The sequence below is a fragment of the Acipenser ruthenus genome, chromosome 32, assembly GCF_902713425.1.
Source record: "Acipenser ruthenus chromosome 32, fAciRut3.2 maternal haplotype, whole genome shotgun sequence".
NCBI classification, from domain to species: Eukaryota; Metazoa; Chordata; class Actinopteri; order Acipenseriformes; family Acipenseridae; genus Acipenser; species Acipenser ruthenus.
In genome coordinates, this window is record NC_081220.1 from 1,641,053 (window position 1) to 1,664,843 (window position 23,791).

Below are 23,791 nucleotides of genomic sequence, written 5' to 3' on the forward strand. Positions count from 1 at the left end.
ACAATCAATATGTTGTATAGGCTAAATTGTATAAATAAATGTCCGGAAACAGTCAAATTCAAACACGTTAAAAAATTAAATAGTGCAGAATAAAAACAAAGGCGTCTTTGACCTCGACGTGATTTGAACACGCAAACTTCAGATCTGGAGTCAGACGCGCTACCGTTGCGCCACGAAGTCCTGGGGTAATGCCAGCTTATTATGCAATGCTAGAGTGTACAGCAAGCATGCCAAACACATGGTTATGCCGACGCTGATACTAGGAAAACACTCGGTATCACCAGGGTCATGGGAAACAGCCGACTCAATACGTGTTCGTAGCCAGCAGGGCTATTAAGTTGTCGGAAGTGGGTTTGATTCTCAGCTTTAAAAGTAAAGAAAACATAAAACAATGCGATTTGCTTTTATAAATTTCATTATTTGAAACGTGGGCATAAACACAGTTGTACTGGCTGGGAATCGTCTCTGGTCAATTACTTGGAAAGCAGCTATGCTGACCAATATATCACCAATAGGGAAAAGCTGGCAGTACTGAGTGACACAGAAGACGGATTCTCTCAGCGCGTCTCCTCTGAATGCGCACTGGCACAAAGGGGCTTTTCTCATCTAATGTTTGCACTGTGTTTTTTGCTGTGTTGATTGTTATTTGTCTATTTTGTTTGGTGCACGGGTGAAACGGAGTTCGTAATTAAAGTATTTTTTTGTTTTGTTTATCACAAGCACGGTGCACACTGACCTCAGTTCCCGCCCCAAACAATTGCAGGTACCTGTACACACCTGGAATTAAAAGGGCTTTGAGGTATTAAAAGGGTGAGGAACTAAGAGACTGGGAGCATGGAACGAGGAGATACCGGAATAGGAAAGAGAGAGAAGCCGAGGGAAGTAAACGAAAATAAAGAGGACGAGATTAGACAGCGAGTGGTTGGGTTTTTTTTTTGTGCACGGACAGTGTCAGTTTCGTTTTGTTATTTTTTTTCGTGGACTCACTCTGGGAGGAGTGCGGAACTTGGTGATTGAAGACATTTGAAAAGAGTTACTGACAAGAACCTTTGCGTTCGTGGTTTATGTCAGGATATCAGGATCTCTCCTGAGGCCTTCAGCTGAAGCGCAGCACCCTATGGAGAGGGCTGCCCAAACAGGCGTCTGGACAGGAGCCCTAAGAGGAGGTCTGGACCAGAGAGTGGATGACGTATGGTTAAGTGAACAAATACACATTAAAATGCATCTAACGCTCAAAAATTAAACAATAATTCAAATAAACAAACTATGCAAAAAAAGGAAAACCAATCCAATTAAAATTCAAAAATCATAAGTGATAATACTGAATAAAATAATAATCAACACATTCGACACCCGTGACATTACCACCACTGCGATCTTGAAAATGTTTGTATGCCACAAAATAATGAACAGTCGTTCATTATTTTGTGTATCAGCCGCCACACAAAGCTGAGCGCAGTGCGGTATACTGTAATGATGTTCCAGTCAGTCTGCCCGGACTGCACTTGAACCATCTTAAAAACACGAAGCCCCTAATAAGCTAATTTGTAAAAGTTAGTAAAGAATTGCGTTAATATAACGAAGCTAAATTTGAACTCCTAGCTGGAGCAACGAGAGAGGGCGAGAGGGCGAGAGGGCGAGAGGGCGGGGCAGAGAAGGAGGGGGAGACGCTGCTAGGCAACCGGCTCGTGAACATTCCACTCAGCTGAGCAGAGACCGTTAGGATTTAAAAATGCGAACGTTCCGAGCGGCGTTAGGCGCTTCGTTAAATTAACACACCGTTGCTGGCATTTGAATATAACCATATTTTAAATACTCAAAAAAGACTGTATTAAAAATATATATTATATTTTTCAAAGTAATATGTTATTTGGAATATTAAAACAATCAAATTAAATAACACATGTTTGGACACAAAATATTTTTCTTCCTCATAACGTGTTAGAAAATGTAAACAGCAGTTGGAGAATGCCGAAGTCGATCATCCTAGCATGTTAAACGAGGGCATTTCTCCTGTAAGCTGCGTCTAGTAATAGATTGTTTATACTGTTCTCAATGGTCCACATCCCAGCCTGAGACCACGATCCAGTGGTAGACGATGTTTTTCAACTAATATTTTATTTGGAATATTAAAACAATCAAGTTAAATAACATGTTTGGACACAAAATATTTTCAGTGAGGTTAGCAAGTAGTCTGTTTACAACAAAAATGCAATTTGTGTTAGGAACACTATTTTATTCGGATTTAAAATGGAAATTAAAATGGTATTGAGTGCTGACAACAGTTTCGTATCAGCTGTTGATTTCCTTAAAACAATCTTTTCTAGTAAAATAAAGAAATGTATTCTATTTAAAAATACGTAAAATTGAACTGTCAAAAGTGGGATTTGAACCCACGCCTCCATTCAGAGACCAGAACACAAAATTCTTTGGAAAGACAGAGTCCTTGAATCTGGCGCCTTAGACCACTTGGCATTCTGATAAGCTGCATTTGTTAATGTAGAAAACCGCATTATTTATTTCAGCACACACTAGGGTTCTCGTATCAAGGCCCAATTGGGTTTACGCACATACCAACTGTTGCTCCATGAATGATGTTAAGACAATTGTAAAAAAAAGAATCGGATTGAAGTCAACCCAAAAAGTTAGATTATTTATTTCAATATCGTTATAGCTATAAACGATGCATGCATTTTAATTGCTATTTGACAATGACCAATAAGTAATTTTGTTGCAATACTGTATACAATGTGAACAGAATCAGACATTGCTCCGTTGTCTCGAAGAAACATCTTCTATTTGTATTTAAAAAGGACGCCCAACGTGGGGCTCGAACCCACGACCCTGAGATTAAGAGTCTCATGCTCTACCGACTGAGCTAGCCGGGCAGACTGGTGCATGGTACTTTCACTGTAACCAACTGAGCTATTAATTTGTCATCTTATTTGAGAATATACTGAATGACAGAAACAAAGATTCCAAATATAATCCACTGAACTCTAGCTTTATTATCATAATGAAAACAGAATACACATGACCACAGTTCTGTATCAAAATTAAGTCGTAAGTATATGGTTTCCATTGTAGCTATTTACACACACTGCTTTGTTGTCTCCCAGGGTGTTATCTAACAAAACGACATATGCTGTGCTTCCATAAAGGATTACATAGACTTTCCTGCCCCATCTTGCTTTCATCTTAGATGTGATCTCAGGTTCTGCTGTGTTCTGCTCCCTCGATCACGTTCTGCAGCATCTCGCCTTGCTAATCACTCCCGTATGCTTTGGCGGCTTAACAGGTTGGTCTCTGTGGCGCAATCGGTTAGCGCGTTCGGCTGTTAACCGAAAGGTTGGTGGTTCAAGCCCACCCAGGGACGATGCTTTTTGCATTTCTTAATCACATTAGAAAATGGCACTCTGATACGCTGTTATTTCATCCAATTACGCTGAAGGATAAATGTGCTCTTTTTTTGTAGTTCAAAATAATACAAAACAAATACCGTCTTGTTGGTTGCCGAAAACCGGGATCGAACCAGGGACCTTTAGATCTTCAGTCTAACGCTCTCCCAACTGAGCTATTTCGGCTTGACAAGGCAAGTGTTTCGAGGTAGCATTCTTTTTGGCAATCCAGTAAACCTGTAATGAGAAACGTTCAACAGCTCGGCAACACTATAATAGAATCCGATGCCTTTACAAATGCATTTCGAAACTGTTGTTTTCTCCCAAATGCGGTTCTCAACAAATGTTTTTTTTTTTTGAATTCCTTCCAGAGTAAGTCCAAAAGGCAAACACTGGAACTGGCTGCCTGAAAGTGCAGCGCTTGAACTGCCTCAACAAATGCTGAGTTCTAAAACGTGTACATTGAAAGTCGTTGTTAATTCTTAAAGGTCTGTTAAGCTTAAAGGTACCAATCATTACTTGCTGTACTTTAAATTTCTTCAAAACTAGTATTTCTATAGCTATGTTCTCTATCTCATGCAAGGAAGTGTTAATATGACTTTATTACCCAACTGTGTCAATGAAGACTGGTCAACAGTAATTTCGGATTCACTTTAATTTATTGTGCAGTATCAAATGAAACATAAAAATGAATCGCAATACAATAAATCTCTGTTTGATCGCTATACAATCAATATGTTGTATAGGCTAAATTGTATAAATAAATGTCCGCAAACATTCAAATACGTTAAAAAAATGAAATAGTGTGGATTGGGTTGGGTTTTTTTTTGTTCACGGAGAGTGTCAGTTTTTTTTTTTTTTTTTTCGTGGACTCACTCTGGGAGGACTGTGGAACTTGGTGATTGAAGACATTTGAAAAGAGGTACTGACAAGAACCTTTGCGTTCGTGGTTTATGTCAGGATATCAGGATCTCTCCTGAGGCCTTCAGCTGAAGCGCAGCACCCTATGGAGAGGGCTGTCCAAACAGGCGTCTGGACAGGAGCCCTAAGAGGAGGTCTGGACCAGAGAGTGGATGACGTATGGTTAAGTGAACAAATACACATTAAAATGCATCTAACGCTCAAAAATTAAACAATAATTCAAATAAACAAACTGTGCAAAAAAAGAAAACCAATCCAATTAAAATTCAAAAATCATAAGTGATAATACTGAATAAAATAATAATCAACACATTCGACACCCGTGACATTACCACCACTGCGATCTTGAAAATGTTTGTATGCCACAAAATAATGAACAGTCGTTCATTATTTTGTGTATCAGCCGCCACACAAAGCTGAGCGCAGTGCGGTATACTGTAATGATGCTGCAGTCAGTCTGCCCGGACTGCACCTGAACCATCTTAAAAACACGAAGCCCCTAATAAGCTAATTTGTAAAAGTTAGTAAAGAGTTGCGCTAATATAACGAAGCTAAATTTGAACTCCTAGCTGGAGCAACGAGAGAGGGCGAGAGGGCGGGGCAGAGAAGGAGGGGGAGACGCTGCTAGGCAACCGGCTCGTGAACATTCCACTCAGCTGAGCAGAGACCGTTAGGATTTAAAAATGCGAACGTTCCGAGCGGCGTTAGGCGCTTCGTTAAATTAACACACCGTTGCTGGCATTTGAATATAACCATATTTTAAATACTCAAATAGGACTGTATTCAAAAATATATTATGTTTTTCAAAGTAATATGTTATGTGGAATATTAAAACAATGTTTAAATATTTAAACTTTGTTTAAATATTAACAAGATGTTTTCAAGATTCACGCGTATTCTGAGCAAGCACGATAGAATATGGTAGTGAAAGGACAAGCAAATAACAGGTTTATTGGCTCTGGTCTTGTATCATCACCCTGACTACTGTCTGTAAGAAAGTGGCATTAATAAAAACGTCATTATGCAAAGTTCCCAATGCGCAAATACGCAGCATATTTAAACTTCTTCACAATCTTAAACCTTCCCAAATGAATTTAAAATACTTACTGACAGGTACGGCCCTTTCCCAATGTAACACTCTGCTTTGTTTGAACACCAACGATGGGTGGGATATTATGTAGTAAACCACAATACTATTGTTCCCACTGTTCACGAGATGAGGCGTTGCCGTGGTAACCATGGTCTGTGAGGCGCCGGTGTGAAAGAGTTGTAGTGCAGCGGTGACGTCGGAACAGTCTTTCTGATGAAAACACAGAGCAAGCTGAGAATGACGCTGCGCTTTGAACGGCGCTGTAGCTGCGCTGGAGACTGGATGGAGCAGAAAAGACTAACGATGGAGCTCCTGCAGAAAAATAGAAAAGCTGAATGATGAAAAGAATAGAAACAAACACAGATGAAGGGCGGAAGCAGTGCTGGGTATATAAATAGAAAAGAAGGAGAGATTGACATGCAAGCTACCTAACGGGATTGCCCATACCGCTCTGGTCACGCCCTTTTTACCTGACCAAACACAGCAGCGCAAGATAATGGCAGAGAGACTGGAACTTGATTGAAACTGAACTGCCCCCCCAGGAAGTAATTTGTTTGTCGCTATATAATCAATATGTTGTGTGGGCTAAATTGTATAAATAAATGTCCGGATTTCAAATTCAAACACGCTAAAAAATGATATAGAGTGGAATAGATATAAAGACGGTTTTGACCTCGACGTGATTTGAACACACAACCTTCTGATCTGGAGTCAGACGCGCTACCGTTGCGCCACGAAGTCCTGGTGTACTGTTTGCTTGTGATGCAATGTTAGAGTGCACAGCGTGACATGAACGCATGCGATAATGTGTTAATTTACCAACAGAAACATAAATAAAAGTGTATGTATTTATTTGTGAATAAACTATCTTGCTTATACGATGGGACCAGAGACCTTACATCCGCAATCTAATGATAGGCCAACCCCTGAGAGACTTTGTCTTGACCAGGGACTAATATAATCTAAAAACAAACTGCGATGGGAATGTGAATAGAGTCAAATACATTTGTACCATTCTGTAAATTATATATATATATATATATATATATATATATATATATATATATATATATATATATATATATATATATATATATATATATATATATATACCTCAAGTAACTGTAGGTTTTTTTTAAATACTTTTTTATTTTATAACTGTAGCTTTATTATCATAATGAAAACACATTACACATGACCACAGTTCTGTATCAAAATGACAAAAACAAAGACGTTCCCATACCGGGAGTCGAACCCGGGCCGCCTGGGTAAAAACCAGGAATCCTAACCGCTAGACCATATGGGAAGGTGATCAAGCTCATTTACATGCAACAGTAGCTACACTCTAAAACCATGTGTAAGTTTGGAACATTCATAAACACTTATCTGTAACACTTTTTAAACGCGTCAAGGCGTTTACTTTATAAACATGTTTAGAATATAAACGCGTTAAGGTGTTTAAGTAATAAACACGTGAACATGTTTATTCGCTCTAACACTTTTTAAACACCTGAACACGTTTACAAATCTACAGGTGTTTAACATCTAAACACGTAAAATGCTTTCTTATTTTTACAATACAAAAAGACACAAATTAAACAACTTACTTTTATTTATTGCATATTTCAAAGTTAAGCCAAACTTTTTTAAACAAAAAATCTATTGCAATAGTAACAAGTATTTGAATTGTAATAAATATTTACAATTTGAAGAATAAAATCTGTTACACCTATATACATATTATAGCGTGCATGGTGGAAGGCAGCAATAGGGCTGGTAGGTGTCTCGAACATCTAAACGAGTCAGCCCTTAATAAAGACCGTCCGTGTTCATTTCGGCGTTTATGACATTGTCTATACACAACAGCTCTTATGTAATCCTATTGGTATCGAATCGATCGCAATTAATGTGTTCCATGTTTCCAGTCAGTTTGATAGTTTTAATACTGTATTACATTCTGAATATGAATAGAGCTGAATTATTAATTGTAGATAATACTTAGAATACCAGATACATATTTAGCATTAAAAAGCAATAGATGTGATTTATTTAATAGTCGTTCATTATTTTGTGTATCAGCCGCCACACAAAGCCGAGCGCAGTGCGGTCTACTGTAATGATGCTCCAGTCAGTCTGTCCGGACTGCACCTGAACCATCTTAAAAACACGAAGCCCCTAATAAGCTAATTTGTAAAAGTTAGTAAAGAGTTGCGCTAATATAACGAAGCTAAATTTGAACTCCTAGCTGGAGCAACGAGAGAGGGCGAGAGGGCGGGGCAGAGAAGGAGGGGGAGACGCTGCTAGGCAACCGGCTCGTGAACATTCCACTCAGCTGAGCAGAGACCGTTAGGATTTAAAAATGCGAACGTTCCGAGCGCCGTTAGGCGCTTCGTTAAATTAACACACCGTTGCTGGCATTTGAATATAACCATATTTTAAATACTCAAATAGGACTGTATTAAAAAAAAATATTATGTTTTTCAAAGTAATATGTTATGTGGAATATTAAAACAATCAAATTAAATAACACATGTTTGGACACAAAATATTTTTCTTCCTCATAACGTATTAGAAAATGTAAACAGCAGTTGGAGAATGCCGAAGTCGATCATCCTAGCATGTTAAACGAGGGCATTTCTCCTGTAAGCTGCGTCTAGTAATAGATCGTAATAGATCATTATGGCAGCACAACATATCAACCTTAATCAACTCAGATTAAGGTTGATACTGTATAAATGCAGAACCAATCTTTCCAGATGGATGAGACCATTCATTTTTAAATACATGTAATTTGATTTTTGTATTGGTATTATTTGTATTGAGGCAGGGAGGCTGCAGTTGTTTCTAAGCGACAATGAATCTGGTATAAAATTCTTAGGGTTCGTATCATACGACTTTGTGTCATCAAAGCTGTTTCTGGTGACGTCCAGTGGATTATCTTTGGTTCTGTCGTTCAGTATTTTCTCAAATAAGACGCCAAATCAATTAATATGATGTAGTTTTCTAGCTTGCTATTTATTAATTTATTTATACATTTATAATATAAACATGTATTCATTTCTACATTTATTTATTTAAAAATATTTATTTCTAAATGTATTAATTCCTCTATGCATTTTTTAATCATTTATTTCTACCAAATAAATGATTCCTTTATTTATATTAAATTTATATTTAAGTAAATACAGCTTGTCAGGATGGCCGACTGGTCTAAGATGCCAGATGCAAGGACTTTGTCTTTCCAAAGAATTGTGTGTTTTGGTTTCCGAATGGAGGCGTCGGTTCAAATCCCACTGCTGACAGTTGACTTTTACTTATTTTTAAAATAAATAAATGTGTTCATTTTATTATAATAGATTGTTTGAAGAAAATCAACAGCTGATACCAAACTCTTGTCACCACTCAATACCATTTTAATTTCTGCCTCGTCAAACAAGCTCGAGCCACAGCACACAGCGCTGCTGCATCGGGACAGAGGTGGATTTTAAAGCGACTAAATCAACGAGCTAAGACTACTTTTTGAAGAAATTGAAAACATACTTCTAGTCGAAATATTTGCTATTTAGTTAATTTATTTATTTTTTGAATTTGCAAATGGCAGACTGCATTACCAATAAAAAACTATAGGACAATCTGAATTGCTCATATCAAGCTGCGATGTAGTCTATGAGAATCGCTAGCATGATTCAAGGGGAATTAGCTCAAATGGTAGAGCACTCGCTTAGCATGCGAGAAGTAGCGGGATCGATGCCCGCATTCTCCAAATAGTTTTAATGTATCTGCGTATTTAGTCCCAACGCATTATGGAAATACATACAGTGTGACAATTCTTTGTAACAGAGTCGCTCGCCCTACATGTATATTTTAAAGCACAGTCTCCTAATTTGTAATATTCTCCAGACTGAAAAACTGCAGTGCTCCCTCCATCGTATGCCTTCCGAGAAGCACAAAGGGAGATTTTTTATATTTTTTAGCAATTGAAGAGTTTGTGTTAATTGAGAATAAATATAAATGGCTTGAAGTTTGCTTTAATTTGTAACGTGTTTGTAATGAAATATCAGTTTTCGTGGTTTTTTTACCAATCATTGTACTATATACTAGCTACTTTTGCATGTCCATGATTCTGGTACTCAGCTTCCCATACGGTCTAGCGGTTAGGATTCCTGGTTTTCACCCAGGCGGCCCGGGTTCGACTCCCGGTATGGGAACGTCTTTGTTATTGTCATTTTGTTACAGAACTGTGGGCATGGGTGTAATGTGTTTTCATTATGATAATAAAGCTACAGTTACTTGAAATATATATATATATATATATATATATATATATATATATATATATATATATATATATATACACAGAATGATGCAATGTATTTGACTCTATTCACATCACCTCGCATTTCACTGGTTGCCTACGAGGGCTTGAGAGGGGTGACGTAAAAGTGATAGAGAAAGAGCAAAGTTTAGACACATAACATACAACAATCTGACACTCGCTCCCGACAGGTCAGGCAGCATCCTCTCGCTCCCGGGCGTTTAGTGGAGCAAGAGACAGGAAGGGGACGAAGAGAACAAAAGGACAGATCCTTCGCAACTCAGTGCAGCATCCTCAGGCAGCTAAGCTGGCAGCTGGGCGGCGTGGAGAGCTTAGGAAAAGTGTCTCAGGTCCGTTTAGGAGAGACGAAAACAGAGAAACACCCCCCCCCCCCCTCGGGGCCCGCTCGGTAGGTGGAGGCACGGCCTACTGCATGAGGGGGCTGAAATGGAAGAGAGGAGATGGGACAGCAAGGTTGAGGCCTGGAAGGCTCAGCGCATAAGCAGCAGAAGAATAGGATGTGGCCGGGGGTCCCCTCAGGCCGGCGGCAGTGGTTGAGACAAGAGGCCGACCCGGACAGCCGGGGAGTGAGACTCATAATTCATAAATCAAACAGTTTTCCAGTCTCGTAAAATGTATTAAAGCTTGTAGTATCTGAGAGGATGAGCGGACATATGACTAAATTGCTGAGGAAGTCAAGCTCTCCGTGTATATATATATATATATATTTTAGATCCAGGTATTGGAGGAAAGCTGGAGCGTTGGAAGCTCTAGAAGAGAGCAGTTCCAGATTTGAACAGTAAACTAAAGCCACTTTGTATGCTGCAATAGTGAGCAGATCTGAAGAGAGTGCCGAGATTTGTTGTAATGAGGGGATATTAACAGTAGAGGCAAGATCTGCTGAACGGGCAGAGATCTGAGGGAGTAAACGATGGAATGCTGTCAGTAGTGTGCAGTGGCTTGCTGTAGAGAGCAGAGAGCTGCTGAATGCAGTGGAAATTGGTATTTGAGAGTTAAGGCGTTTTTAGATGATGTTGGAGATGGGCTTGCCTTTGGTCAGAGATGAAGAATGCGTAGATCTGAGGCCGCTGCAGAACCTGAGAGGATGGGAATGCGTTGCTCTGAGGCTGCTGCAAAACCTATTGATTTGATCAGGAGCAGTCTAAGAGTGTATTGTCTATTGCGGTGTAAATGTTGATAATCGTAGGACATAGTTTCCGTATGTGCCTGGAAGCTCAAATTGAATGAAATGGACTTTGAAAGTTGTATTAAGTGTCTTGATGAAGTTGGGGGCAAATGAGGAAGTGCAAATCCGGGAACAAGAAGGTTGCAGGAATGACCTGATGCAGGGAAGCTGGAAAATTAATGTGACGGTGGATTCTTAACATCTCAGAAAGCTGATAAGCATGGCTTCATGACCAGATCCTAAACGGGAGGGGTTTGGATTTCAAAAATTCAAGTTAATATATGAAGCAAAAGAGGTTGAGGCAGGAGGGGACTGAGAATCCCTTGGAATGACAACGAACTGCAGGAATTGATAGAAAGTTTAGAGTGTGAGAGATTCGCAGTGATAGCAAATCAGCTTAAATTATGTAGTTTGTGGTGTTATGCTGCCATCTAGAGGTTGCGATTGGAATTGAAACTATTGTCCAGTGAAGCAGGGTAACATATATTTTGTTAATGCGATTAAAATCCTTGTCTATGTATAAAACATTTGCTCTAGAACAGTTAGTGATGATATAAGTAAGTTAACGTAGGTCTAGAAGAGGAGCCTGCAGTATTTAGATTTCACAATTCGGCGAGTTGAAGCTCTCATGTTGCAAAAGCGCAGCAGCAGGAGCCACAAGATTGCAGTAGTGAGGCACAGACTCGCATTGCCTGTTAAAGCTGCCTGGTCGCCATGGCAACTTGCCACTCCCAGGAGTCACTCGATGAGGCGTTGCCGTGGTAACCATGGTCTGTGAGGCGCCGGTGTGAAAGAGTTGCAGTGCAGCGGTGACGTCGGAACAGTCTTTCTGATGAAAACGCAGAGCAAGCTGAGAATGACGCTGCGCTTTGAACGGCGCAGACTGAGCAGGTAGGAAAATAGCAGATACTATCTTGAGAGCGCTGAGCAGAGAAACGACCTGCAGTGAAAGAAACGAACAAAAAACAAACACAGACAAGGAAGCGGAAATAGTGCTGGGTTAAAGAAGAAAAAGAGAGAGATAGACAGGAGGGGCAGCCAATAACATACGTGGAGCAGCGCTGGCCCTGCCCTAATAATTGACGAGGCGAGCGCTGCATTGTGTGATTGGCTGGAAATACTAAATGAGGCTGAACTGGGATCAGCTTCCACCCGGAAGAGATCGCGGACGCTACCGGGCAGGACGCCACGGAGGGAAGGAAAGACAGGCTAAAGAAAAGGATTTAGGATAAGAAAAAAGCAGCGCAAAGAGCGAGAGAGCCCTCTACGCCATCCTCTGAATTACATCTAAACGCTAACATTTAAAAGGGCCGGCCCTTAGTAGCAGTGTGATAACATGGCAAAACATAAATCAATATCAAAAGTGGTGCTTAACACAGCAAGTTTTGGCATTTTTGCATTGCCTGCCTCGTCAAACAAGCTCGAGCCACAACACAGTGTTGATGCATATATATATATATATATATAAATCTGAATTGCTCGTATCAAGCTGCGATGTAGCCTATGAGAATCGCAGGCACAATTCAAGGGGAATTAGCTCAAATGGTAGAGCGCTCGCTTAGCATGCGAGAAATAGCGGGATCGATGCCCGCATTCTCCAAATAGTTTTAACGTATCTGCGTATTTAGTCCCAACGCATTATGGAGATACATACAGTGTGACAATTCTTTGTAACAGAGACGCCCGCCATACTTGTGTATTTTAAAGCAGTCTCCTAATCTGTAATATTCCCCAGACTGAAAACTGCAGTGCGCCCTCCAGCGTATGTCTTCCGAGAAGCACAATTTAACAGTTAAGTCTAGATGTAACGTATCAGATTACATAAACACACCTTGTGTTCAGATTTTTTTTTTTTTTAAATGTATGGGTCCTCTATGGGTAGAGGCAGATAAGCTGCGTACCTGCCGTTTCTACACTTTAACATTTACGAAATACACACACTAAACTGAAATGTAATAACACAAAGTCTTGCCTTCAGTTAATATTTTAGAAAACCTACTTTGCAAACAGAAGAAAAACAAGCTAGCAGAGGATGGTTTCGATGCATCGACCTCTGGGTTATGGGTCCAGCACGCTTCCGCTGCGCCACTCTGCTACAGCTGCCTCATGACTGAATTACCAAACAGAAAAAAAACTGAACTAATCGTTTTAACCAGTCACGGCAGTGGCAGGGGCGAACCATGGAAACGTTACAAATCAGAGATACGGTATGCAAAGTATGCAACTACATCTCTCTCTCTCTCTCTCTCTCTCTCTCTCTCTCTCTCTCTCTCTCTCTCTCTCTCTCTCTCTCTCTCTCTCTCTCTCTCTCTCTCTCTCTCTCTCTCTCTCTCTCTCTCTCTCTCTCTCTCTCTCTCTCTCTCTCTCTCTCTCTCTCTCTCTCTCTCTCTCTCTCATATAAATGTAATGTTTTGCACTGTAAGTCGCTCTGGATAAGATCGTCTGCTAAATGACTAAAATGTAAATGTAATAAACGGGGTGACGTTATCTAACTTTAACGAACAAACTCGCCTGGATAAAAAGGAAGAGCAACACTGCTGCTACTAATCATGCTCGTTATTTGGGATATTATTCAATCTAACGTTAGCTAACGTTACCCAGTTGACTACATTAGCTAGGTACCGGTGGTGCTTGCTAGCTGGCTAACACTAGCTAGCTGCTAACATAAGTTAGCTAACGTTACTACTTAAACTTATCTGGGGGGCGGCTAGCGTAGCAAGATATGTACAAGCATTGTTAGGTCAAGTCGTTGTTTTTTAATTTTTTTATCGATACTACTGCTAACTTACCTGTCCTCTCATTCGCAACTCGACTTGCTCTCAAAAGCGCGCTCATTTTCTATTGGCCAACTGACCACGTCAATCAAACATCGAATTTTCAGGCAATGCGATCCAATCTGATCTGGTGTCCGCGGCTCCGGGCAACTTCATCCTACAGCAGTTGCCATGGAAACGTTTAAAACTCCGCAACAAACTTTAATCAAATGTACAGCTGTACAGAACACACCCCCCTCAGACATGTGCTGTCTATTCAACCAGTTAGTTCAGATGATCGCTGATGATCCTTGTCGGTGACAGTCCAGTTTGATCCGCACGTACTTCTGCCAAACTTAAATTCAAAGTACAATCTTCTAAATGGGTTATTATTATTATTATTATTATTATTATTATTATTATTATTATTATTATTATTTATTTTAATTAACGTACTGACTGACAATCAGAGGACTAATATGAAAGAGGTGCGCGCATCAATTGCAGCTAATCAGCTCCCATTAGCACCTGAACCTCTTTATAAACCCATTGCGCTCTAAGGAACACCAAACTCAGCTACTGACGGTTTTGTTTTTATTATTGTTTATTGGTAACGAAGAAAGAAGTTCACGGTCGGGGCTGCTTTGGATTTAATGATGCCGTGTTGTCTTAGATTTGGGTAATTGTTGATCTTTTCTCTACTTTAGAAACGTTCATTTTATTGTGTGTTTCTCACTAGCGTCTTTTTTTTTCAATGCAGAATAACATTGCTGTTAGCAGTGTTAGTCACTGAAGTTTGGACGCAGAACCCCCCTCTAGGTACGATAACGGTCGCTTCAGCAGAGCTGTCCTTTCAGCTTCCTGTTTATTTGCCGGTTGTGTGTTTTCAAGTATCGTTGTCTTCTGCAGGCTCGGTGAGGACAGAATGTCAAGGGAGTGTTATGATGATGATGTTGGATAAGTCGTTTGTTGGAAAGTATTTTCGCATCAATGTGATTGGTGAGTGATCATTTTTCTTGAATGGAAAGCTTTTGATGTGCAAAGCCTGTTGACTCATAATGTAATAATTTGAATTAAGTACAGAGCACTCATGCGCTGTATGGCATCAGCCAGGCTTTGTTTTTTTTTTTTTCAAATGCAGGATGTGAAACTCTTGCGTTAGTTTCAAAAGCATGTTGCTGATCACACTAAATAGACCTGTGCTGCTACAACCTTACTCAGATTTGTTGACTGCAAGTGCACAGAAATAGAAATCATTTACTTTAAACCTACTGTTCTGAACGAGCGTTTAATTCTACTAATATAGTTTTAAAAATTCCAATAAGTAGATGGGACAGGGCGGTGGGGGTGTTCACTTTGTTATATCTCTACCTTGCTTGATCACGTGTGTGGTTTCTTAAAAGGCCATCTGAATTTCTTTCTACAGACAATAAGGGGACGCTTGTGTCCCTCTCTCCAAGACTGGCTGCACAGTGTGGATATAGCTTAACTGTTGACTTCTTGGGAAATGCCAAGTTCCTTGCTTCTGTGCTGAGCTGCTTTGCTCAGAACACAGTGAGTCATCATTTTATTTCTTGTAAACTTTTCTAATGGTGACATGTTGGGACTAACTTTAGCCTTTGTTTCCAGAATGATGAGACCTACAAGCTGACAGTACAAATCAGTGTCTTCTCAAACAGTGCTATGACTTCAGCTTCCTCCTATGTTCAGAGCATGACATGCCGCTATTCTCCATGGGCAGAGAGGGAGATTCTGTGTGAAAGAAACTACATGGAGGTAAGGGCTGTCAGGATGTGATAATGCTGTTCAGTATAACTTGTTGGGTTGTGTGGGTATTTAATTGTCATTACAGAAGTGCTTCACTCATGACTAATGTGAATTCTCTTTAGGTTTCTGTGAGAAGAGGGGTGCCACTTATTGAGCCAAACTTTGTTCAAGATGATCCTGATTGGTCCCTTGCGTACCCAGAGGTAGAATCATGTGACTTTGCATTTGCTTCATTCACGTCCCCTTGGTCTTGCTTATTGAAGTCTACTCTACTGTCTCGTCTAGAGGAAGCAAAATCTAACGGCCCCCTTAACTTTAACCTGTCTCCCAATTGGGTGGCCATATATGAATTGTGTGACATTTAAGGCATTGGCTTTGCATACATGTATTCTGTGATTGCTTTGATAGAAATTGATTGTGGAGAAATTAACCCTTTCTTGTTGGTGTAAGCCTTATTTCAACCACTGAGGTAGTGGCTTCATATGTGCAGGGCTATAAATCCTTCATGATAAATGTATCCTGATTTACTTTTTTGAGGACTGCTGCATAGGAGCAATTTAGCTGTCCTAAAGTTTGGTACACTGATGTATTAAGGTCCAGTACAAATGAATGGCTGTAAACTCTGCCTGTATCGGATCCAGACAACATGCATTCACAGGCTTTCGTACGAAGTTGTATTTGAGGATTTTCTGTTCCCTTAGATGCCTGCTGAACCTAGAACGGTTTCAGTGATGTGTCATTTAACTTTCAACTTTCAGTTTTAGTTCCTGTTTATTAAACATGACATCTGTTATGACAAATTATTTTAGACTGGGGATGCTTTGTGTTCAAACTCCCTAATCTAATGAGATTTTCTTCTGCTAGGCAACTGCTGCTGACAACAGCATCTGGAAAATTGTGTTCCATCTCCCAGCAAATAGAAAGACAACCATGACTGTTGCTCAGGGCATGACAAATGGCTATGGCATAAACACTACACCAACTCGAATTCTGGTTAGAGCTGCATACAACTCCACAGAAAGCCAGCCTCAGGTGGTAAGTAGTCTAGGCTTCATTGTTGTCTAGTACAGTATATCCAGACTATGAAGGGAGATTTAGTCTTGCTTTTATTTTAGTAAAAGTTCCCCCTCCCCTCCAATAGATCCAAACTGTACCAATGGCTGTGCTAAGATCAACCACCTTTTATAAGCAAAGATGGATGGTCATGATGGTGGACACTGCAGTTACATGTCCTACTGGTGAGTAAGCTTATGGAGGGCAACAGTGCTCAAGAACTGTTCTAGGTTTATGTATGAATTTTCTATATCAAGTCTGTGGTGTTCCTTTCTGTCAGATGGAACCGCCTTCACAGAACAGATGATTACATGGAATGTTCCCCGTGTTCTACCTCCTCTTGTTCCGACACCACAAATTACTACCCTTGATGTTCAAATGGGAGTTGATGGCCGCAAGCTTGACCCTGCAACGATTCATAATAGAGATTATAAACTGGATGTCGGTCCCCAGCTAATCACTGTAAAAATTCCTGTGGGAGCTGATGGTGGATATTACAAGGTATGTAGAAGTTCAGCTTCTTCTAAATCTTCTCATTTTAAAGCTTTCCTCCTAAGATGCTTCTGTGCTTTCAGAGCCATGTATTGGACAACACCTATGTGATCTCTTACTCTATTGAACCAATGCTGGAGCATACCTGGCAAGATGGGCCTGAGAAGACCAAGTACACAGTACTTCATCCAATAACCACTCCTTTCATGCCTCGGCCACCAGTTGTCACAAACCGTATGTAGAACTTGTCCACATGCAGTAAATCAAAGGGATTTGTTGCAGTGCTCCACTTCATGTCCTTCATTTTAACTGTATGCTTTAATTTCAGACACTGTTCCTAAAGCCAGAGTGTTCAATGTGACCCTGGGGACATTCCTGCCTGATGTGGAGCTGGTCAGAATTATAGTTGGACCAGAGACGTTAACTGTGCCAGAAGCCAACCTAAAAGGTTATAATGTCCAGGAGCATGTCTTTCCCAATGGATCCAAGACCTACACTCTCCAGGTGCCATTTGAGGACCCCAATGTGAAGCAAAAGGTAACATCCCACCTGTTCAACCATCCAATTGCCCTTTGAAAACGCTTGCTTCCTGTGGACGTGTTGCTTGCTGTCTGACTTTGGGTTTAATCCTACAAACCCTTGCTCTTCTTTCAGGTAACTCCTCCAGACACCAGAACCTACATTCTGCCCCTGACCTACTTGCTGAATATAGTGCCAGAGAATACACCCTTTACTCATCCTGCTGTAGTCGAAGCTGTTCTCAAAGACATCAGTAAGTGCCTGACTATTTTTTGGTCTACAACTACCTTTTTCTAACCAATCCAGTCCATTGCCCTGACAACTGCTCTTCCTCTTGCAGTTCCACCTACAGTAACTGGCTACTGTGATGGTGCTGCATTCTATACCATGGTAACATATGGCAACATGGGTCGCAACTGGATTCCTTTTGTGGGCTCAAGAGAACTTGGTGGAAGTCTGCTTGCCCTGTACAAGTATAATGCCAACTCTACCAATTTCTGGATGACTGTGCCATACAATTCAGTTGATGCCACATATGAAGTAAGTGATGGAACTTTAAAATGCGTTTTAGCTGTTTTGGGTTCAACACATTACTGACCTGATGTATTGTCTCTGTAGGTGATCAGTTCTTCAGGCATCAGAAGCAGACTTGACTTGACATTGAAGGATATTGGGACCATGGTTGTGGTGGCTGACTTCTCCCTGTCCTGCAGTTTCCCTACAAAGATGATTGGTAACTCTCCTGCAAACAAAGCATTCTTTAGAATAGCTGCTTTTGAGATTGGCCAAAGGTTGCATGAAGTGGTATTGAAGCTATAATCTGTTTCCTTAACCTGGCTCCAAATGCTGTGTTTCAGATTGCTTCACCAATGGAACTATGGCAGCTCTTGCTGTGAAAGTGGAATCTGTCCCCAGCTTGTCTCCAAGTCAACTAACTCTAAGGGATCCAAGTTGCCGGCCTCTTCAGTCTGATGCTATCAATGCAGTTTTCTACTTTAATGTCAACTCCTGTGGCACAACTAGAAGGGTTAGTATTGACCACATTTTAAAACCATATTTTGAGGAGTTTCAACATATTGACAAGGTGGCCCCAACACCCCTGGATCAATCTACGGAGCTATGGTGACCTGTGTTTCTATCCGCTGAATTACTTGCATGACTTGTGGACATCTGAAGGATGCCACTTTTGTATTGAACTGCTTGTCCCGTTGACAAAGGTGTTGTGACACATGACATGACTCTTGGTTATGGCATTGCATGTGCTGCCAAGAGACCTTTTGGGTCAATTGCAGTGAACTGGAAGGAGCGTACTTGCTGGGGATGGTCCCGTGGTGAGGCCGGGACTAAACTAATAAATGAGTTGATACCAATTGCAGCTCAAGAGTCACCAGCTGTGTATTCAAACGTATTTGCAACAAATCCAAAATAACTGCTGTTGCCCTCCTAGAGGTTACTAAAACAATACCATATTAGTCTAGCAGTTTCTGTAGACAGACTTGTGGTATCATATTAACTGTAACAATCATGAGGTCCCAAAAGTGTTTAATTATGAAATTGCAATATTCATTACCAATGTTTTTTTTTTTATTATTTAAATTGTGAAATTTGGTACTACGTTAGTACACAGCTGGGGATGATCCAGAGTACCATATTAGCTAGTCTGCAACTTGGTATGCAGCTCCATACTAAATCTACAAGTTCATTGCAACCTGGGTCTTTGATTTCTCTTCCAGTTTGACAACAACCTCCTGACTTATGAGAATGAAGTGCTGTTCACATCTTACAGGTAAGGATTGCAATCAAATTGAGTATCCTTGTGGTTGAGGCTGAAACTCTGCTAACCCCATCTCCTCTTTCCAGGTTGAGAGTTGCCTGTCACTATCTGGTCAATGACACCAAGGTAGTGCAGTTCTTGTACCAGAATAATCCTGCACCTGTAGTCCAGCCTGGCTTGGGGGACCTTGTGGTCATCATGCGGCTTGCATTTGGTAGGACTTGGCAATTGAAATAATATAGATGCTCTAGTAGCATGTTTCCACCTATAAAATTCTCCCTTGAATCTCTGCAGATTCAACCTACAATGACTTCTATGGAGTTCAGGATTACCCTGTTGTGAAGTACTTGCGAAGACCCTTGTATTTTGAGGTAGAACTCCTGTACAGCAGGGATCCACAGGCTGAATTGTTTTTGGAGAACTGCTGGGCAGCCTATTCTGCTGACAGGAATAGCTCTCCAAAGTGGGATGTTGTTGTGGACAGGTAAGATGCTGGAATATGATATTGCTGCTACAAAACCTAGGAATTGGAGTTGTGGCTGATGTGCTCCTGACCTACTTTCTCTTTCTAGCTGTGAGAACTCTGCAGATGAGTACTTGACCATCTTTCACCCAGTCTCCAGCAATGCAAGAGTGCTGTTCCCTTCCCATCTGAAAAGGTTTGAAGTGAAAATGTTTTCCTTCACAAGCGGCCAGGATGCACTGAAAGGACAGGTAAAGTGGAGTGTTGGTTTGGGGCATCTTGTACCACAATGTGTGGTTTGGATTGCTTTGCAAGCAGCAAATGGTCACTGTGCTCAAATCTTTAGTGAGTTGGAATGAAAACATATAACTGCACATTTGCAAGAAACACTTACTATGATGCAATATATTTGTTTTTCAATTCAGTAATCCTCATTGGATGATGGTCCTGCCTGATCTATTGATGCTTGTTTTTCTTGACAAGGTGTACTGTCTTTCAGATTTACTTCCACTGCAGTGTTGTGATATGTGATTCAAACCGGCCATCAGACAGCCTCTGTAGCAGACGGTGCATTCCAGGAAAACAGAGGCTTGGTAAGAGCTCTGTCTGTTGGGGGGGAGGGGGGACATTTTGCATGCATTTTTGTCCCTTTGTTTTGATGGACTCCTCCTAATTCCTCCTGTAGGTCGCAGTGCTGAAGGGATGGATGGTGGTGCAGTAAAGGCGTTTGTGTCTTCTGGCCCAATTGAGCTGAAGAGAGATGGATCCCTTCACTTTATGCCTAGAAGCGGTAATATGCATGTTGTGAACACAATTACAGTTCAAGTAAAATATATAACTATCTCTTTATATTCCATTCCACTAACTATTTCTTTCTTCTCTTGCAGCCCAATTCAATGCGTGGTCCGTTCTGGGAGCTGCAATGGGTGTGTGTTCAGTGGTTGTCATTGTAGCTGGAGTTGTATATATTTGGAAAATGCCCAAAAGTGTGTGTTGATAAATAAAAATCTTGCTTGTAAAGGCTGTTTGGATTGTGTGGGGTGTGTGGTGTTTTTTTTTTTTGTTTGGGTGCTTGATTAATTCTACACAGATTATATAGTGGTGTGTGTCAGAATGGCCATGTTAATGGGATTCTCTCCTCTTACTGCTTTGCTTGTTTCCTGATCAGGCCATTCTCAATATGGTGTGTTATTCAAGGACCCTTCATTAATTCATTGTGAACCCGGGGCAAAGACTTTCCTCCTCCAGTGAGCTGTAACCCTATTTTTATATTCCTTCTTGCTTTTGATATGCTACTTTCAGTATGCAAGTTTAGGGTTAAATTATCAACACTCCTTATATATAATACCATGTTATAGCATCACAAAGTGTGTAGATTTATATGGGCTGTCTTTTTTTCTGTTATGAATGCAAGTTTTTATTTTGTTCACTGCGGTTTATACGTCTTTTACTGGAAGTGGTCCCTCGTGAGAGCTCCAAGTAAAGTATTAGTTTAGCTTTTCAGTTTTTAATACTGTGTGTACACAAGAGTCTTACTTTACTGAGGAACTAGTTAAACAAACCACTGCTTGGCAACATGTTCTCTTTTGTTTTCACTGGTTTATATAGTCTGTTACTGGATAAACTAGTTTTACAAAACACGTTCCGTAACAAACCGGTACACCCGATGCGGGGAATCTTTAGATCTGCGCACCAGACCGAACCAGAAGTTCCATTCTTTGAGCTGTTTGGTAAAACAGAAGGACTAGATATATATCTATATAGAGAGAAAGAGAGCGTGGTGTTATTGGAACTGAATTCACTACAGCCGCTGGCAACCCCTTGTGTAATGTGTTTATATTATATAGAGGACGCTGAGTTTGATGCAAGATTCTCGTGCAGGCACATTCATATTATTAAACCTGCTCGCCGACTCTCCGGCACTGTCACTCTGAGTGCTCTTTGAAACACACTGGGTTTGTATTTATATACATGTTGGGTTAATCAGTGATGACTATCGGCGGCCCGTCTGTAGTAGTACTACCGGAGATTTTAATTGAAGATTTTAAGTGAACTGCATTCTGCTAAACAAAACATCACAACAGCAGCAGCAGCAGCTCCATCTACTGGACAAAACCCAGACATGCATAAAACCTAAACAAGAAACTATTAGTGAGTCCTGAAAAAGAAAATATTATACAAAACATCTTAAAATCAAATGTTTATTTCTTAATCTAACCATTAGCTACTGTGGAACTACTTCTCTCAGTGGAAGGTGACACAAATACAAAACATTAAAATAAGGTTTAAAGTCTTCTTTATCTACCAACAACACACTCCTAGACCCGTTTGATAATAGCAATAATACACTCCAGGGTCTGTGTGTTATCATGAGATATATCACCACTTCCTGGGCGGTTGAAGAACTCCACTTCGTCTAGTGCCTCCCAACGCACCCAAGGCATGGTGATATTACCTCATGATAACACACACACCCTGTCGTGTATTACTGCTTCATTAATGTAGTCATTAGGTTTATATGTCACATTCCTTTGTTGTCACTGTATTGATTTAGATATTCGGGTTGGAGCCCTCGGCAGCCAGCGGAACTCCAGCGTTTCCCCGACAACCACTGATAACCCCTCCCGTGATGATCGGCGCTGCCATGACAACCCATGACATCACCCGCACAAGTTACAACACGGCGAGTCATTTTTTGTAGCACAGTATTAACGTGTTATTGTTTTCACAAAATAACATCAATAAGATTATCAGATCACCTGCTAGTGTGTACTAAACACAACCTCAAATATCAGTGAATTGATACAGAGACAAGCCGTGACACCAGCAAGGGGTTAAAATGAAATTAATAAATACATTACCACATGAAACAGAAATACATGTGGGTGTATTTTAATCAAAAATCCATGCATCCATAATTCTGATTATTTATCTAAATAATCTCACAGCTAATTCTTTACAAATGATCAATTTCTATATTTCTCGGAGTGCTACTGTGGTGTTATAGTTTAACATATTAATGGATTTCAGAAATCATCTATGCTAGTCTGCCCCTCAAACAGTTTTAAATATAATTTAGATTTAAATGGCAGGTACTATATAAATCGATTTCTAAAACAGGTCGCATTTTGTAATTTAAATAGGCCTACGTATGAGCTACCAAAACGTATTTTAGTTTCATGTCGTTATTAATGTATTTACTTATTTATTTGGTTAAACTTGAATCCAGCCTTACATTTTAACTTCTTGAAGTTACTACAGCGTGTCTATGTATGAATTACTGAAGAGTAATATTTGTGATTTGATTACTCTAGCAGATGAACTGATAATGTATGGATGTTATTTTGTGAAAACAATACAATATTTTTTTTTTTAAAAAAGAAATACTACAACATTTAATGAATAAATAAATTATACACCAAACTGTAGCACATTTGTTTAGTCTTAATATCATAACAAATATACTTATTATGAATACGTAAATCCTTTTATTTGTTGGAAAACGGTCTGGAACTGAAGTAAAGTATTTTTTTTAATACAGTGCTATTTGAGTACTTAAAATATATTTTTCTTCAAAATTAAAATGCCAGCAACGGTGTGTTAATTTAACGAAGCGCCTAACGCCGCTCGGAACGTTCGCATTTTTAAATCCTAACGGTCTCTGCTCAGCTGAGTGGAATGTTCACGAGCCGGTTGCCTAGCAGCGTCTCCCCCTCCTTCTCTGCCCGCCCTCTCGCCCTCTCTCGTTGCTCCAGCTAGGAGTTCAAATTTAGCTTAGTTATATTAGCGCAATTCTTTACTAACTTTTACAAATTAGCTTATTAGAAGCTTCGTGTTTTTAAGATGGTTCAGGTGCAGTCCGGGCAGACTGACTGGAGCATCATTACAGTATACCTCACTGCTTTTTTTAATGCTAAATATGTATCTGGTATTCTAAGTATTATCTACAATTAATAATTCAGCTCTATTCATATTCAGAATGTAATACAGTATTAAGACAGGGTCCAGTATTATAAATAAATAAACACGGTTTAAGAGAAACAGCAGTGATGTTTATTGT

General features: G+C 40.1%; 1 protein-coding gene and 6 non-coding genes across 7 annotated transcripts; 3 read left to right on the forward strand and 4 right to left on the reverse strand.

The window, feature by feature from the left end:
- Window positions 1-108: 108 nt before the first annotated feature.
- trnaw-cca (transfer RNA tryptophan (anticodon CCA)) lies at window positions 109-180 on the reverse strand. Its single transcript has one exon. It is a non-coding gene; the product is annotated as a tRNA-Trp (tRNA).
- A 2,635-nt stretch (window positions 181-2,815) lies between these two features.
- trnak-cuu (transfer RNA lysine (anticodon CUU)) lies at window positions 2,816-2,888 on the reverse strand. Its single transcript has one exon. It is a non-coding gene; the product is annotated as a tRNA-Lys (tRNA).
- A 414-nt stretch (window positions 2,889-3,302) lies between these two features.
- trnan-guu (transfer RNA asparagine (anticodon GUU)) lies at window positions 3,303-3,376 on the forward strand. Its single transcript has one exon. It is a non-coding gene; the product is annotated as a tRNA-Asn (tRNA).
- Window positions 3,377-3,511: 135 nt separating this feature from the next.
- trnaf-gaa (transfer RNA phenylalanine (anticodon GAA)) lies at window positions 3,512-3,584 on the reverse strand. The gene has a single exon. It is a non-coding gene; the product is annotated as a tRNA-Phe (tRNA).
- A 2,494-nt stretch (window positions 3,585-6,078) lies between these two features.
- Window positions 6,079-6,150, reverse strand: trnaw-cca (transfer RNA tryptophan (anticodon CCA)). Its single transcript has one exon. It is a non-coding gene; the product is annotated as a tRNA-Trp (tRNA).
- A 3,395-nt stretch (window positions 6,151-9,545) lies between these two features.
- Window positions 9,546-9,617, forward strand: trnae-uuc (transfer RNA glutamic acid (anticodon UUC)). The gene has a single exon. It is a non-coding gene; the product is annotated as a tRNA-Glu (tRNA).
- Window positions 9,618-14,248: 4,631 nt separating this feature from the next.
- On the forward strand, window positions 14,249-21,214 carry LOC131703066 (uncharacterized). The gene is made up of 17 exons (XM_059005933.1): window positions 14,249-14,342; window positions 14,424-14,482; window positions 14,573-14,662; window positions 15,090-15,217; window positions 15,293-15,439; window positions 15,553-15,633; window positions 16,295-16,465; window positions 16,572-16,668; window positions 16,764-16,984; window positions 17,059-17,209; window positions 17,304-17,512; window positions 17,630-17,747; window positions 17,835-18,034; window positions 18,113-18,227; window positions 18,352-18,521; window positions 19,228-19,276; window positions 21,189-21,214. The coding sequence occupies exons 1-17, from the start codon at window positions 14,317-14,319 to the stop codon at window positions 21,212-21,214; spliced, it is 2,058 nt and encodes a 685-aa protein (XP_058861916.1). The 5' UTR covers window positions 14,249-14,316.
- The last annotated feature ends 2,577 nt before the right edge of the window (window positions 21,215-23,791 follow it).

What these genes read in the sequence shown, in the direction of transcription:
- LOC131703066 (XM_059005933.1), top strand. Translation starts at nt 14,317, where the DNA reads ATGATGCCGTGTTGTCTTAGATTTGG. An exon ending in GACGCAGAACCCCCCTCTAG is followed by an intron (nt 14,483 to 14,572) that starts GTACGATAACGG and finishes TGTCTTCTGCAG; the next exon opens with GCTCGGTGAGGACAGAATGT. An exon ending in TGCAGTTACATGTCCTACTG is followed by an intron (nt 16,669 to 16,763) that starts GTGAGTAAGCTT and finishes CCTTTCTGTCAG; the next exon opens with ATGGAACCGCCTTCACAGAA.